The following is a 17269-nucleotide window of genomic DNA, read 5'->3' on the forward strand; positions in this document are numbered from 1 at the left end:
CTAGTTCTAGCCATGAAAACAAAACCATGTGAGTCTTATCCAAAAGATTTAAATGTGATAGCTACAGTAAATTGACTCACATGTCTCACAGACTGCTTTCAGTACTAACTCTCGATGAAACTAAGATTTGAAAAACAAAAACAAAGACAATGGAATTTTCTACAGATTGTCGAAACAGCATAGCTGACAAGGAGTATTTTGATACTCAAGTTTGAACAAAAGAAACTTTGGGATCTATTTATAAATGACATGGAGCAGAGACCATAGCAAATACTTCAGGTGCAGAGATAATGTTAAGGTCTTCACAAAGTGAAAAACTTGACTGGGAAATGGGAGGCAGAGGGGAGCAAGTTCTTACGCTGTGAGTGCTGTGGGAAGATGGCGCATTCCTGTAGGATAGAAAATGCAGGGGATGTGTTGCAAATTGTATCTGAAAATACAAACTGAGCCACAAGGAAATATGAGAAAAGAGCCTGGGATTTCGTTCCACAAGAGAGACTGTTTCAATGTTTTCTTTGGAACACTAGCAAAATGTGAAAGATTTTTGTAAAGAGTTCAGATGTCAAGTTTGAAATAATCTGCACACCAGTTCTTTTGAAAGTTATAATCTACTCTAACACATTAAAAATGTTTAGCAAAGGGAACTAATTAACTTCTTTTTTGCCCAGGTTTTTCCTGAACTCATTTGATCACAAGGTCTCCATACCAACATCTTATATCACTTACATTTGTAAATAGAATATTAAACACTTTGTAGCTAGATTCTGAAAATAGGGACTCAACATGCTATTGAGATGAAATCACCAAGAACATGTCATTGTGAAGAAGGTTAGGGCAAGCAGAACAGTAGACATTAACACAAAGCTCTTGGATACCTTTCGAGATTCTTTCTGATTTACCTCAAACAAATGTAAAATGGAAGCAAGGAGTTCTCAAAATCCCCCAAACCCACTGAAAGTTTACACGTTGAAAGCATCAGAGCTACTCATATGTCAGCATTCCTTGCTACACCATGAAATCTGTTAATTACCTCCCTTGTGAAATTAATTTTTATTTTTGTATCTTTGAATATTTTTATTTATTTATTTGACAATTTCATGCATGTACCATGTTCAGAAGCAAGGCAAATTATCTCTCTCACCTCCCTGGACTCCTCCAATAGTTCCCCCTCTCACATGTAAGTCCTTTTGATAATTTAATAACCCACTATGTCTGGTTAGTGCTCAAATGGCATGAGCAACCTCCAGTAGCCACATCCCTGAAGAAAAATGACTGCTCTCCCACTGGAGCCCTCCCCATGCATACTGAAGTGTTGACTGACTTGATCTCTTGTAGGTAACCACAGCTGCTGTGAGTTCACAAGAGCAACGGCTAAGACCAGAAGCAGCACTTCCTTACACTCCTGCCCGTCTTCCAGCTCTCACATTCTTCCTGTCTTTAAATGTCCATTTTGCAGTTAAGGTTTTTTATTGATACATACACAGAGATTTTGCAAGTGTTCTTTGTACCGGGACTTACACTGATTTCTAGATGAATGTAGGAAAGAGAATGCTTGCTTTGAGTGTGCAGTGGGTTATCCTTCATTTCATACTTTCTTTGAATCAAAGAGAGAAACCTGAAACTTGGCAAGATGGCCAAATCATTCTAAAATATGTTTATAATACTTTTGTATATTTAAAAGAGCATTTCAGTTAAACATCAGTTTACATTTTAGCCTTAACTCCATCAGATAGAGGGATAATTCTTCAATAAATGCAAGAATAACCTGATTTGGATCCAGTGTAAAATCTTGGAGGAAAACTGTAAATGCTCAAGTCAGGCATATATTTAAATCAGTGATTCACACCTCATTGTGTCCTACCACAGAAAACCACCCGGAAATACAGCAGAACCCCCATGCAAGGATTCACTTTTGTGGTTCTGTTACTCACAGTCAACCATGGTCTCAAGACACTAAATAGAAAACCACAGGACTATAAACTGACCTTATTGTGTGATAATCAAATCAGTTCCAATATTAGAGTTGAAATTTCTGTTCAAATAAAACACTGAATCAGTACCTGGCAAGGTGTTTCTAAAGGACAATAGTTTAACAGCTTGTGATTTGTTCTCATTCAGTGGGCTTCCCTTGGACTCCATGAAGTGATAATATCCTGAGAGAGGTTTGAAAAAACAAACTTACTATTTTTTCACACAAGCACTTTAGTTACAGAGTTACAAAATTACCCTCAAAATACCTGTGTTAATTTTGAATGCAGAAAACTACTTGAAGATGTGTATGTGAGTATAATGTCTAACCCACTTCAGGAAAGCCTTGTTTTTCTTCTAGGAATCAGGCCAATTTGTATGGTGATTTGCAACCAGCAGACACATTATGAAGACCCTTCCTTAGAAACATGTGTGAGGCTGTGAGCAATGCGTTTCCTGACTCCTGACATGAGGCAAACATCTGGAGAAGGCAAGGCTGCAGTGTGCTCTTCCACACAAGCTTGCTCTCTACAGCAAGGTTGGAGCCTCCCGGGCACCACTGTCTCGCTCATAAAGTGCAGTCTCTTTTCTTGGTCCAGAGGGACTTAAAGGTAGGAGGATCAACAGGAAGTATTACCAAACCTTTCTGGCTGTTCTCTGAAACAGCAAAGTCGCTGTAGCCTGGGAGAATACACAGAGTAACTCTTCCTATAGAAATTATGAAAATGGAGATGTTTCCATTCCAACTGCATCATTCCTTAAAATCTGAAACATTTGTGTTGATTTCTAATGGCTACTATAATGAATTACTGCATTTATTGGTTTAGAATAACACAAATGTTACTTTAATAGATCCAGAGCAGTGGTTTTCAACCTTCCCAATATGAGCTTTTTTAATACAGTTCCTCATGTGGTGACCCCAAACTATAAAATTATTTCCATTATTACTTCATAACTGTAATTTTGCTAATGCTACAAACTGTAAATATCTGATATGTGAACAAAGGAGTCATGACCCACCACAGGTTGAGAACTTATGAACTAGAGGATGCTAGCTCTGAAATCAAGCCATCAGCAAGGCTAGGCTTCTTCTAGAAGCACTAGGGGAGCGCTACTTCCTTGCCTTTTCTGGCCTCTTGGACCATTTTGAATTCTTTGGCACGTGGTCTTGCATCTTCAACAGTATCAGCATAGTGTCTTCTAATATTTCCTGCTCTTCTTTGTTTCTGTTCTCCCTCCCCTCTGACTCGCCAACCTTCCTCTGGAAAGAACTTTTGGTGATTACATTGAGTCTCTCCAGGTACTCCAGGACAGTCTATATGTCTCTGTCAGTCCGTCCGTCCATCTGTCCGTCAGTCATCAGTCAGTCTGTCAGTCGTCAGTCAGTCAGTATATCAGTCAGCTAGTCGTCTGTCTGCTATCTATCTATCTATCTATCTATCTATCTATCTATCTATCATCTCTGTGTTTTGTTTTTTTGACAGGGTTTCTTTATGTAGCTCTGGCTGTCCTAGAACTCACTCTGTAGACCAGGCTGGCCTCGAACTCACAGAGATCCACCTGCCTCTGCTTCCCTGGTGCTGGGATTAAAGGCATGTGCCACCAGTGCCCAGCTAACAGACTTCTCTTAAGAGAGAAGGAATAAGTTGCGGTTTCCAGGATTTCCATCCATGGTTTCTTGGCCATGTCACTGCCCAGTCAGTACACCTTGCAGGAAGGAAATGTAGAAACGTCTGTTCATTTCACTGAACTCAGGAAACACAAAGAGGGGAAGGTTGTAGTCTCAAGTCCCCTTTCAGGACACAACTTCAATGCCTAATATCCCCCCACATGTCCTACGTTTTAAAGGCTCCTTTACCTCTCAATAAAGTGTAACTGAGTGGCAAGACTTGGAGGATGTTTAAGATCCAGTCCATAGCACCTTCCTATCCCTAGGTCCTGAACTCAGTAATAGCTACAAAATATCCCTTGCCACCAAATTAACATAAGCAGGGGTTCTGAAGAAATATAAACATATTTTCTTGACAATTATTCTGTGTATGACAACCATTTGGAGATTTCGATTGCGTTGTAGAAATCTGGTTTAGTAGTTTATTAAAATGGAATCACTAAATTTGCCTCATGGGGATGTAATGATCTAAACTAAGCATCAGGTGGAATGGAAGATAGAGGAAAGCCGTGTGCAGGGCCAGCAGCTCTGCGCTTCGGCAGCAGGTCTACTCAGATATCCCTCCTCATCACTGAATATGAGGCCATGCTACCTCTTTGGCCTCAGTCTCCTCATCTCTAAGAGTGTGAAGTTTTCCATGAATTATTTTTCTGCCTTTCTGTTCTGTTATTTGGAAGTCACTTACAATCAAGAGAATCAAGAGATGATGAGGGCCAGTCATGAGTAAGACAGAAATTTGAGGGTACTCCTCATGCAGGTAAGACTGTAGAATGGATGAGCATGTACAGAACCCAAACCAGAACTAAGACCTATCAAGATGGAAGAGTGTCTGGGGAAGAGACAGTGAGTGGAGACTGGAGAGCTGAGAGGGCTGAGAAAGCGTGAGAGGATAAAAAGGGGGTGTGAGGAGGAAAACTAAAGCCCTGGGAGTCAGGGGAAGAAAGAGTTCGCTGAAGGTATGATGTGATCATCCCCTTAGAAGGCACGTGCCAAGGACTGATGTGAACCACGGCAACCCAGTAACACAGAAAGGAAGAACTGTGGACGTGAGGAGACAAAAACAACTTCCGAGCAAGGCAAACAAATTAGGGGGAGGACCATGCTTTCCCAAATTTGATGGTAACCTGTCCACAGGGAGGTCTACAGAAGTCGGGAAGTTAAAGAAGAAAGCATCGAAGCTTATTTTTAACTCCAAAGAATAAAAAGAAATGGTTAGGTCTAGGAACCTCTCCTCCTATGTATTACAGGAAAGCAAAGGCTAGGGATGGTAGTGCTGAAGAGATAAAGGTATAGGGAAACACTGGGTGAGGTTACTGATTTTATCAGTAAAACTGGAAGCAAGGTCATCTGCAAAATGTAAGACAGGAATCACAACTACCACCCACTTCCTCGGAGTGTCCAACACCCTAGGGTCAGCAGTCTTGGAAGCCATTGAACTGAGTGCAGAGATCAGAAAGATTATACTCATGTATCATTATGCAGTGATATATAGTAAGAGATGTGATGCAGACTGTTTTGATGCGTACACATCACATCACCGAGTATACTGTCCAAACCTCAGGGGTGTGGTCCACTGCACAATTTTGCTGTCATGTATGGTCACCAACATAAACACACTAGTCGTTAGGGATGGTTAGGGATATCACTTTAAAGCTTGAATTTGCTCAGATGAAATACTGAGAGAGAACTTAAAACATTTTACATGAAAGACTTGGTGCTGGCCTTCCTATAAAGACGACCTCCACCTAGCAATCATGTGAGGGTACAGGAACTGCTTTCTTTATACAGACAGAAAGAAGAATTTGCATGAAAACACTTCTCATACTTGGTTATTTTATTATCATATATCATTGTTTACATTTTCTTTTTGACATTTAAGGATATTATAAACAAAAATCTCTGCATGGCATATGTAAGCAATAACAGTCTGAAGGATAGCAGGCAGGCAGCTGTGTAAACCTAAGATCTACTCACACTGAAACAAGCTGGCTTGTGCAGAGTAACAACTGGAAGAGGTTAACACAATGGCATATTGGTTAAGTGCTCAGGTGTGTTACAATAGCTGGATGGGAAGAACTCCAGTCTCACACACAGCCTTAGATGTGGATTTCATCTACAAGTTAATCCCTCGGTCCAGTAGTGCTTTGATAACTTCTTTTGTTTGGCATTTAGCAATACAGACAAAATGCATATTCAATTTAATGTGATTTTATTGTTCTTAGATGTTTTAGTCATTTTATATAGATAAAAAAACACACTATATTGCCTTTAAAACTTTCAGTTTTATAAGTGCATAATTAAATGTTACCATACTTACAACGTCCCAAGTAATTTTAATTGAACACTTGTTAACATGTAGCAGAGATTGACAAAATGGTTTCTATGACAACTTTTAATGAAAATGGAACATAAACCCAGACCACTGGACTAAACGCTTAGTGATACCTCATGCTGGAAGCAAATTGTGAAATGTCTTAGACAGTCGTTTCTCAATGCTTAATCCTAAAGATTCAGAATTTTGACTGAAAATGCATGGAATTGAAAAATCCTTTTACCTGAAGCCATGTTTACAAACCTTCATTTTCCAAAAGAAAAATAAAAGAGCCTGTATTTCAGTGGTTCTCAACCTTCCTAATGCTGCAACCCTTTATTATAGTTCCCCAGGTAGTGGTGACCCACAACAATGCATTTATTTTCATTGCTACTTTGTAACTGTAATTTTGCTACTGTTATGAATTATAATATAAATATCTGTGTTTTCTGATGATCTTTGGTGGCTCCTGTGAAAGGGTTGTGTGACCCCCAAAGAGGTCAAGACCTACAGATTGAGAACCATTGCTGTATTTTAATACTCCATCTCAGTTTGGGATCTCATCAGATTTTTTTACAATATATGAAAAACAGGTCCATGTCCTTCATATATTATATCTAAGTAAATGGCAAAACAATGACAGACCCCAGCATTTTTCTTTTCTTTAAGCCATTTTAGAAGAGTAAATTTTGCAGAGTGACAAATTTGCCATATTGGCAGCAAAGGTTATACAAACAATGTATGGAGGTGAACCAATTATATTTATCTTTATCTTAATACCAGCTCAAAAGCCTCAACTCATTATTTGATTTCTTAACAAGATACACTGAAAAAAATATGCATATGAGATAAGGACTAGTCTTCAATGAAAACTGAAAATATTTTACAGATTATTTTGTTCGTTACATTTATGCAGTGCACCATTCATTTCATTCATTAAACTACCTTGCACCAAACATGGCATCTTCAATCTTAACACTCCTCAAATATGAGAAAAACTAACAGCTTCCACTAGTCTAAGAAGTGAAATTTATAAGGTCAACATAACAAAAAGAATTGCAGACCCAACATAGCTTTTAAAGACAATTTATACACAATGAAATGAGTGCTTTGCTTACTAACTACAGAGCTAGACAAACTCCACTTCCCTTCCCTGCAGCTTGGTGAAGACGGCTGCCTTGAGCACTTTCCATGGTGGTATTCCGTTATCAATACGGAGGTGTCAGGGAAAGCAAACAGTGGCGTTCTCAGAAAACACTGTTAAAATGTAAGTGCTACTGTCTTAATATTTATGTAATAATTAAATAATTTTGGTAACATGTTATTTTCCAAATTTTCAACGTAAGGCACAGAGGAACATCCAAAGTCCAGAGTAAGTATGTTCCATAATAAATAGTTCTCTCTCAGTCATCTTTGCCCTTTCTCTGAAGGAAGAGGACAAGTAGTGCAGTAAAAACATGCCCGAATTAATAAAAATGATGGGATGTAGGAAACTCCAGTAATAATTGTGTGCAGAAAGAATATTAATTCAAAAAAAGATAAAAAATATTTATATAAAATAGACACCCTATTGTGTTACAGGTAGATAGAAAAAAATGTGAGGCACTTGTATTAACAGTGCAGAAGGAAAACATTGAGATTTTTCTTTTGATAAAAGCACCAAACCATTTATTTTAACATCTGAGACAAAAACAAGTTAAAAAATAGGAAATTAATTAGTCTTGTAACTCTGTATTTGGTATACTAACAAGAATCCTGAAGTTCAAAGCTCAAAGTACTTCACTGTTTTTCTGGCTGAAGTCACTGAGCAGAGAAGTTCAAATTTCCAGAGTCCTAAAGTTCTTCGCAGTGAGCACTGTGCACCCCGAGGTACGGAAGCCATGTAAATGCATGTGGTCTCTCCCTACGCTCCCAGGGAGCTTCCCATTCTATAGGTGACTGACAATATGTTTTTAAACTCCTTTTCTAAACACAAAGATTCAAATCTTGTTTGGAAAAAGAGTCCTGATGCCCAGCATTGACAGTTCCTGAATGAATTTCATCCTGGGCTTGAAGCTACAGGAATCCACCGGGTGTGATATCAGGAAAAGACCTGGCTTCTGCTGGATGATGAAGATGAGCAGCAGTCTGAGTGTGACCAACACTGTTTAATTCAGACGAATAGGTTTCATTTAACACTCCCCGATTCTGAAACTGAAAACAAAAACAGCAGAGTGACTTGTTAAGATCTCTAAACAACACCTTAAAAGAACGCTGTAGACCCTTCAATCTGCATGATTCTTGCTGTTCCAATAACATTACATGATAGGTATGATTTAATAAATTTATTTGTAATACATGTTTAATGAACTTTTCTGCGAGTTACCAAATGGAAAATGCTTGCCTGCTGTGTTGGCTGGTTTTATGTCAACTTGACACAAGCTAGAGTCATCAGAAAGGAGGAAACCTCAATTGAGAAAATGCCTCCAAAGATTGGATGGTAGGCCAGCTGGGGCTGAAGAATCAGCTGTTTTCTGAGAGCACAGAGAAGCTGTGTTCCAGAGGCAGCCAAGGTGGCACCATGTGCTGATAGCTGAACCTGGTAGTGTTAGCGTCACCCAGGTGGTACTGGTTTTGAAGGCATGAAAAGGTTATGGAGAGCGGCTGAGGCTTGGCGCTGTGAGAGGCCAGGAGGTCATTGGTGAAAATGCAGCTTCAGTGGCAGTTGAAAGCCCACAATTAAATGTGGTCATGAAGGGAACTTGAGGCTTGGCACCATGAAGAGAGTCCAGGACAGACTATTGGTGAAAGCGCAGCCCAGTTGCAGCAGAAGACCCCAGCATTTTGGAGATGCCAGTACCATGGGGTGACCACCAAGAACAGCAGCAGCTACAGTGGGGCCACTGGATCTTAGAAGATCAACTGTTATGCTGCAGAGGTGGAGCCTGAAGAGTAACCCATGCCCTTTGGAGGAGCCCAGAACATTGGACACTGAGTTATTTAGAGTTGGAGTTTGGTTTTGCTTTGATTTTATTGTGATTGTGCCTTGGCTCTTTCCTCTTGAAGTTAGACGGTATTTAATTGTATTTTGATTTATAGGACTCCGCAGCTTAAAGACTTTGAACTTTTAAAAGAGATTTTGGATTTTAGAAGATATTGGATATTTTAAAGAAATCAAACTTTGAATGTGTTCAAATTTATAAAGACCATGGGACTTTTAAAGTCATTTATCTTTTACATTTTATATATTTACATTTATCTCTTATATATCTTTTATATTAATATTAATGTGCCATCTTGGGGATAAATGAGAAAGGAAAGGTTGACTGAAAAGTGATGTTTTGTGTGTCAAGTTGACAAAGGGTCAGTACTGGCTAGTTTTATGTCAACTTGACTCAGTTAAAATTACTGGAGAGGATACAGCCTCAATTGAGAAATTGCCTCCATAAGATCTGGCTGTAGGCAAAAGCCTGTAGAACATTTTCTTAACTAGTGGTTGATGTGGGAGGGCCCAGCCCTTTGTGTGGGTTCCACAAGAAAGCAGGCTGAGCAAGCTATGGAAAGCAAGAAAGTAAGGAGCATTCCTCTATGACATCTGCATGAGCTCCTGTCTCCAGGTTTCTGCCCTGCTTGAGTTCCAGCCCGTTTTTTGATGATGAACTGTTATATGAAACTGTGAGTGAAATAAACCCTTTTCTCCTCAAGTTGCTATTGGTCATGGCATGTCACCACAGCAATAGTAACCATAACTAAGACACTTGCCTTCTTACACTAAAACTAGTCTCATTTTCAGAACTGCTGGAAAAAAGGAAGAACAAATATAAGAGTTCTGTAGGGGCCCACAGAGGCTCCCTAGTAAGGCCTTACTCAAGGTCAGAAAGTCTGAGCTTGCTTTACCCAGCAAGGCTGCACAATAGGATGATTTGGCCAAAGGCATAGTTACCAGGTGTTTTGAAGGGTCTACACTTGGTTGTACATTTTGCTTTGATCTTGAAAGGGGAGGTCTTTTGCTTCTCCCCTTGCTAATTTATAGAAAGCTCATTAGAAATAAACTCAAGGTTGCTGGGTATTGACCCAGGGTCCTCCCAAAGCTATCCCAAAGCTATCCTGCATCTCTATCCTTTTTCTTCATCTACTTCTATATTTCCTTACTAGGGAGCCTCTGTGGGCCCCCACAGAGCTCACAGTCTATAGAACCTTCACATTATAGTGTATAGTTGATGAAATAAAATAAAGTAAGATAAGTCATAAAATCATTCCTGAGCTGCTTCAATTAACTCATTTATTTTGTAGTGCTGGAGATCCAGTGAAGGGCCTTGCCAACCTTCTAGATCCAGCTAGTACATGCTAGTTCAGTGCTCCACCATGGAGCTATACTCAGGACCTTTTTGCAATTTTATTCTGTCTCACTGTTTTTCCAGGTTGCCTTTGAACTCACTCTATAGCCCCAACACCAGGCATGAGAAGCACCCTTTTGAACTGTTGGTCACGGTTTCATATACCTACAAGTAATGTATAGACTGTACAGGTTGTATTTGTATATTTTGGAACACACACACAACTGCACATGCCAACAATTAAAGAGATCATCAATTTGAAAGAGAGCAAGGGAGGATAGACAGTAAAGGTTGGAGGAAGGAATGGGAAGGGGGAAAGGATGTAATTATATTTTAATTTCAAAAAAAGAAACTATTTAAAAAAATAAAATTTCATGTGTATGGGTGTTTTGCCTGCATGTATACATGTGTGACACAAGTGTGCAGTGTTCAAGGAGGCAGAAGAGGTCACTGGATCCCTGGGAACTGAATTATCAACAGTTGTGAGCTGCCCGTGTGGGTGCTGGGAATCAAATACAGGACCTTTAGTAGAACAAGCAAGTGTTAATTGATGAGCTATTTCTCCAGGTCCAAAATGTTAGTTTTTGTAATTGTCACATAATGACTCATATGTACATTCATTTATCATTTACATTAGGAACATTTGGATTCCTTTTTCAAGTAATGTTGAATCATACAGGGAATTACTGCTGACTACTGTCGTCCTACTATGTGTTCCTGTTATCTGTCTATCAGTACCCAGTGAATTACTGCTGACTACTGTCGTCCTACTATGTGTTCCTGTTGTCTATCAGTACCCAGTGAATTACTGCTGACTACTGTCGTCCTACTATGTGTTCCTGTTACCTGTCTATCAGTACCCAGTGAATTACTGCTGACTACTGTCGTCCTACTATGTGTTCCTGTTGTCTATCAGTACCCAGTGAATTACTGCTGACTACTGTCGTCCTACTATGTGTTCCTGTTACCTGTCTATCAGTACCCAGTGAATTACTGCTGACTACTGTCGTCCTACTATGTGTTCCTGTTACCTGTCTATCAGTACCCAGTGAATTACTGCTGACTACTGTCGTCCTACTATGTGTTCCTGTTACCTGTCTATCAGTACCCAGTGAATTACTGCTGACTACTGTCGTCCTACTATGTGTTCCTGTTGTCTATCAGTACCCAGTGAATTACTGCTGACTACTGTCGTCCTACTATGTGTTCCTGTTACCTGTCTATCAGTACCCAGCGGCCAGCATGGTTCTGCTGCCATTTCCAGTGTCTGAGGAATCAGCCGTGGGAGTTTCCACACATGGATGTGCTAAACAGTTCTGTTCTGTGTTCTGGCCTCCAGAGGCACCGCTTTGGGGCAAATGATAATATTCCATTCTTTTATGACCAAGTATATCCAATGCACGATTAATCAATTTTCTTTATGATAAATATTAAATTTGAATGGACTTGAAGGCTATCAGGAAAAATATTAAGAAAAATCACCATCATCATTCTCCGCCAAAAAAAAAAAAAATCCCACACAATCAGATAAAGCAGACATATTAATAAAGTAGAAGAAACAATCAGGATTGAGATTCAAGCCACACTCAAACTGCAAACAGGGCAATGAACTTAATGTTAGTCAAGATATATCTATTCAGCTCTAAAAGCCCTTACCTTGTTTGGAAAAGCCTGGGAGGCTGGAATTGCAGGGCTGTACTGCATCTGGTCCACAGAGGTGGGCTGAGGCCCTGGCTGACACTGGTACATGGACATGGCCCCAGCATAGTAGGCCTGAGGAGGGACCACAGCTGACTGTGCATTCATCCCATGTCTTTGGTTTTCAGGAACTTGTAAACAAGTGACAAAATCTTCTAAATTAGAAGTAGTGGGGTGCAGGGGCGGCTCAAAACCCTTTCCAGGAAAGTCCAACTGTGCACACTTAGAGTGTTGTGGTAGCACAGACTGATTACAGGGAGCAAAGTTCTGTGTGTAAGGCATGCTGTCCACCTCCGATTTGTAGGGAAACTCCTGAACAGTCCCCTGTAAGTCTGAAAAGGCATTGTAATGTTTCAGTTCCTGCTGAGGACAGTTGAAAGGCACAGGAGGGGTGGGGTTCCAACTTGCAAACATGTCATTGACTTGCATATGCTTCATTTTCTGACCCAGCTCTTGATGCTGGGGTTCCATCTGAGGCAAGTGATGCTGGGGTTCCATCTGAGGCAAGTGATGCTGGGGTTCCATCTGAGGGCACAGCTGATGCTGGAGTTCCATCTGAGGACCCAGCTGATGCTGGGGTTTCATCTGTGCCAGCTGATGCTGGGGCTCCATCTGAGGACCCAGCTGATGCTGGGGTTCCATCTGAGGGCACAGCTGATGCTGGGGTTCCATCTGAGGACCCAGCTGATGCTGGGGTTCCATCTGAGGACACAGCTGATGCTGGGGCTCCATCTGAGAACCCAGCTGTTGCTGGGGTTCCACTGCCTGAATTTGGTGCTGCTGTAGCTGCTGCTGCTGTTCTAAATGCAGGCATTCCTGCAGCATACAGCTTAGGTGCTGAGTCACGGGCTGTTGCTGGCTGGCTGAATTCAGCAAGGTCGACTTGTTTAGAGAATCTTGCACATATGTCAGGATTTCGTCTGTTATGTTGATGTCTCTGAAGTCAACCTCACCAGGCAGGTCAGTCCTGAAGAACTCCTCACTCTGCATGTGTCTGATATCATCAAAATCAATCCCTAGGTTTCTCATGATGCTGTACAAGTCGTTGTTATTTTTATTGTCTGGAAAGAACCCCGGGGGGCCTCCAGAGAGTGCAAGGTTCATGTCCTGAGCGTGTCCAAGCTGCTCCTGTTTCCACACAGCCTCACTCCCTATCGGTGCAATGCTGTCTTGCCAGCCACTGCACTCACTCACAGAGTCTGTGAGAAAATGGCTGTTTAATGGTGCAGGACCTGAAGCAGGGCAGAGATAGACGGACTCATCCTGCGGGATCATGTCATTCATCAGGGAACTGGGGTGGAGAGAATCCTTACTTGGGGTTGACTGGGGAGCCCAGTCCTTCCCACTCGTGCTGCTTTTGGTCTGGGTTGGTAAGGACTCCATCATGGGCAGGAAGGGGCTGGAGATCTCATACAGTACAGCCTCCCCGGTAGCAAACATGAATGGCAGCATCGTCCTTCGCTTCTGTAAGTGCTCTCTTCCTTCCTCCTCCCTAACAGGGTGGGCGAGAACGTCCGCATACATTAACACTGCATCATACATGCTTTAAGCAAGGTATTTTTAAAAGGAGAAAAAAATAATTAAAATGTACTGGAGCAGAGCCTGATAACACAGAACATGGATTTTATTTTGAAACAAATTCTTATGATTACTGTTATGTGAATATAGCTAAAACTATACAGGAAAAATATATAAATATTGAAAAATTGTAAACAAAGTCATAACTAGGAGACATAAATGAAATAGAAGACAAATGGACAACAGTAAAATCAATAAATGAAATGCTTGAGCCTGGAGGAGACTAACGAAGGCAGAGGTCTGCTTGCTCTATCAGTCGATGGATCTGTGAAGCACATGTCCATGTACTCTTATGGAGAACACAAACATTCACTATGATTGATGACTTAGTTCTGGACAGATGTTAATTCTTCTCCCAAAAAACTACATCATCAAAGTCCCATCAGTTTCATTGTTGTTGGGAATTTACAATGAATTCTAAAGTGCATTTGGAAACAAAGTGTAATAAAGAGTCAACAATCATGAATGAGAATAACATCTATACAAAAACAAAATAAAGACATGCATTCACAAATCAAAACTGCTAATAAAGACAGGACATTCAGGTCACGTGATGAAAGAGACAGACAGAGGGACGGGACCAGCAACTCAAGAAACAAGAAGAAGGGCCACTCTCACAGGCAGAGCAGTGGGCCTAGACGGGTCTTTAAGAGTTTGTCTCTTTAATAAATTCTATTGGTCAATATTCAAAAGGAGAAGATCGGTCAGGATTCCTACTTCAGCTGCACCCAGAGAAGCAATTCTCATGGATAGAGCCCTCATAATGCAAACATTTCACAAAAGACTCCTTTCTGGAATATGTGAGAATCTTCCAGACCACTGGGTACACACCATAGTGTTCGCAAGTTTTTTTTTTTTAACTGTAAAGATGTCTTGGACTTGTCATCTCCCCTTAAATTGGAGGAGTCGGATTCTTTGGCTTTATCTGCTTGGCTGCTCAATGGAGCTTGTCACTTTTGCTTTTCAGCATTTCTCACCTTTGCCCTGTTCTCTCTAGATACATTCTTTTAACTTTTTAACTTTAGTTACAAGTTCAACTGCCTTAAGATTGTTTTTAATTTTCCATGGAAGGAGAGTTATGAAAACACAAAACCAGTACATGCCCTCTTAGCAAGCTTACGTTAGCGGTCTCTGAGTTGCGATGATGTAATCTGGTCTTCCATTTCTATAAATCAAGCGTGCATTGGACTGGACCCACCTCCATCGACTGTGCTTTGCCAGAAGCCTGAAAACTGTCATGCCACTTTCTCCAGTCTTAATCACTAAAAATAAACATTTAAAACAAGGTTAAACCCCATATCAATATAGTAGAGAAAATTCCTGCAACAGAGCCCCTCTGCAGAGCTGAAGAGATGGCACATTGGTTAAGGGCACTTGGTGTTCCTGCAGAGGACTTAGTTTGGTCCCCAGCAGCCACACTGGTGGCTCACAACCTCCTATAACCCAGCCCCAGGGGAATGGAAGCCCTCTTACGGCATCTAAGTTCATCTACATCCATGTGCACATACTCCCACAGAGACAAATACACATACACAAAACATAAAACAAAAATTTTAAAAAGCCATTCTGACATATTTCATTAACCAGCAATTTTGATAATATCTCAAAAACTTTTAAACACAGTAAACACAGTGAAAGGCAAGGAAACATTTCTTCAGAGTTGGTGCTTTCCCATTTTAGATGAAGATTAGCATGTAAAATATAAAGAGTAATATCAAGAGTAGGCCAGACAGTTTTGGTAACACATGAGAAGAGCTTAGCTTGGGAGAAAAGTAAACATGAAGACTTTTCATGTTAAATGAGCAATGTTTTTAGTATGTCCTGACTTTATATTAACATACATGTATGAGTTAAAGATGCCATTAAAGATCCTCTGAGCAAAACCAGTGGCAAAAATAGTTATTTTCATACTCATTAGACCACTATGTTACTGCAGGGCAGCTGAGAGGATTTAGGAAATAAAAAGGAAAGCTGGTTAATGAATCACAGGGCTGGGGAGATGCCTCAGCAGGTAAAGGTGCTTGCGACCAAGCCTGACTATTTGAGGTTGATCCTAGGGATCCACAAAGTGGAAGACAACTGACTCCTACAAGTTGTCCCTGACCACCTCACACACACACACACACACACACAAGAATGAGTAAATGTTTTAAAAAGCTTAACATGTTCTAGTCCATGTGCCATTTGCCAGGCAGGTCATAAGAACTCCAACTCACTTCGGATGTGGTATTCTGCGCAGTAAAGCATGTCAGCAGCATGAATAAACTGGTATCCTGAGCCTTTTGTGCACAGCTCTACTTCTGTGTAGCCCAGAACAAGCTGTCCTCTGTTTAAAAAAGCATCACATTGTAACAGAATCACGACACAGTCACCGGCTATACATTATTTCTACACTACAAACAATGTAGCTGACATTCGAAGTTTTCACGTTGGTACATAGAAAACATCCCTTTTAATTTTAATTGATTTTCTTACTTCTAGCTATGAATTTTCATTGTTAGCCTATTTTCTTCTTTTGAATAAGGCCATTAAAATTAGGATGGTCGAAAATGAATCCAGCAGCGTTAACTATAAAAGTAAAACAAATTCTAAAACTAAAACCATGGAGTGCTCAGACTGAGTTCAGAGAGGGTCTGCTAAGTCACTGCACTGCATTCCCCATAGGAAAGGAGAAAAATTAAAATGCTTTGATATAAATTCTTGTTTGTTAGCTAATTAACTTTAGATAGTGATTTCATTTCTAAATCTAAAAATTAAATAATATTTTTACAAAATGTAAGATAAACCAATGTCCTAAGACTAAGTCTTACATTATGATAAATAATACAAAATAATAAGATTATTGTCAGATTGATGAAATTACCTTATTTTAGTAGGCTATACTGAAAGAAAACGAGTAATTGCTAACATAGTAGTAAATAACATTAAAACCTAAGCCAAACATTCCACACAATCGGAGAACTGCTAAAATAAAGTACACATTTCACGAAATAAGAGTGAAAGGTTTCCCTTACTTGGCGTCACAACCAATAGGTGTGAAGTCCAGTTTGTGTTTGGTCCTGAAGATGAAGTTTTTGGTTCGAATCTCCAGTATGGACGGTGGCTGAAGCGGGGTAGCTATCGCAAACAAAGCCAGCTGTGGGGGGAGTAAGGTGCCATCCTTCCCTTTCTTGTTCTGTCCATGGAGATACTTTAGCCTCCCTTGGAAATTCATCGCCTTTAAAAAGTCATGAAAATTAATAGTGTAGAACAGTGTCATTTTCAAAGTTTCCATTATGGCTCTTCTGGGGTTCTTGGTACTGTAGGACAGTTCCCAAGGCTTAGAACGGCTACCCCTTTCCACTCTGCTCTCTACAGAAAGCCCATGAGAATTCCAAGAGCAGAGTGGGGACATAAGGGCTGCTGAGTGAAGAACCCTTGTCCCAGCATCATGACAGGAGAGCCCTGTCCTCTTTGTGCCTGAGACCACCTGACCAGTTTCACCCTCTACGGCTCTCTGCACACCAGGCACTCAATACGTATCTTAAAGGAAAGAGTGGTGATCAAGTCACATGGTGCATATTAATTTTCAGACTTTCATGATCTATATGCCATAGCTTGCCATAATCTTTCCTGAGGAAAAAAATACAATTTTATAAAACAGTAGACTGAACCTTATAAAACTGTATAAATGCAGAGATCAAAGATAAAGAATGATTTTAGAAGACAGAGGCCAAAGAGAATTTCAAC

General features: G+C 40.4%; 1 protein-coding gene across 1 annotated transcript in view; it reads right to left on the reverse strand.

The window, feature by feature from the left end:
• Window positions 1-5469: 5469 nt before the first annotated feature.
• Ahr (aryl hydrocarbon receptor) overlaps window positions 5470-17269 on the reverse strand; it is a 42235-nt gene continuing 30435 nt past the window's right edge. Inside the window, exons 8-12 of the mRNA XM_059279854.1 lie at window positions 16555-16757; window positions 15757-15866; window positions 14661-14802; window positions 11921-13454; window positions 5470-8141 (exon numbers count right to left, since the gene is read on the reverse strand). Coding sequence (XP_059135837.1) covers window positions 8004-8141; window positions 11921-13454; window positions 14661-14802; window positions 15757-15866; window positions 16555-16757 — 2127 coding nt within the window. The 3' untranslated portion in view covers window positions 5470-8003. The remainder of the gene's footprint in view (window positions 8142-11920; window positions 13455-14660; window positions 14803-15756; window positions 15867-16554; window positions 16758-17269) is intronic.

Source organism: Peromyscus eremicus, chromosome 14 (assembly GCF_949786415.1).
Source record: "Peromyscus eremicus chromosome 14, PerEre_H2_v1, whole genome shotgun sequence".
Lineage (NCBI taxonomy): Eukaryota > Metazoa > Chordata > Mammalia > Rodentia > Cricetidae > Peromyscus > Peromyscus eremicus.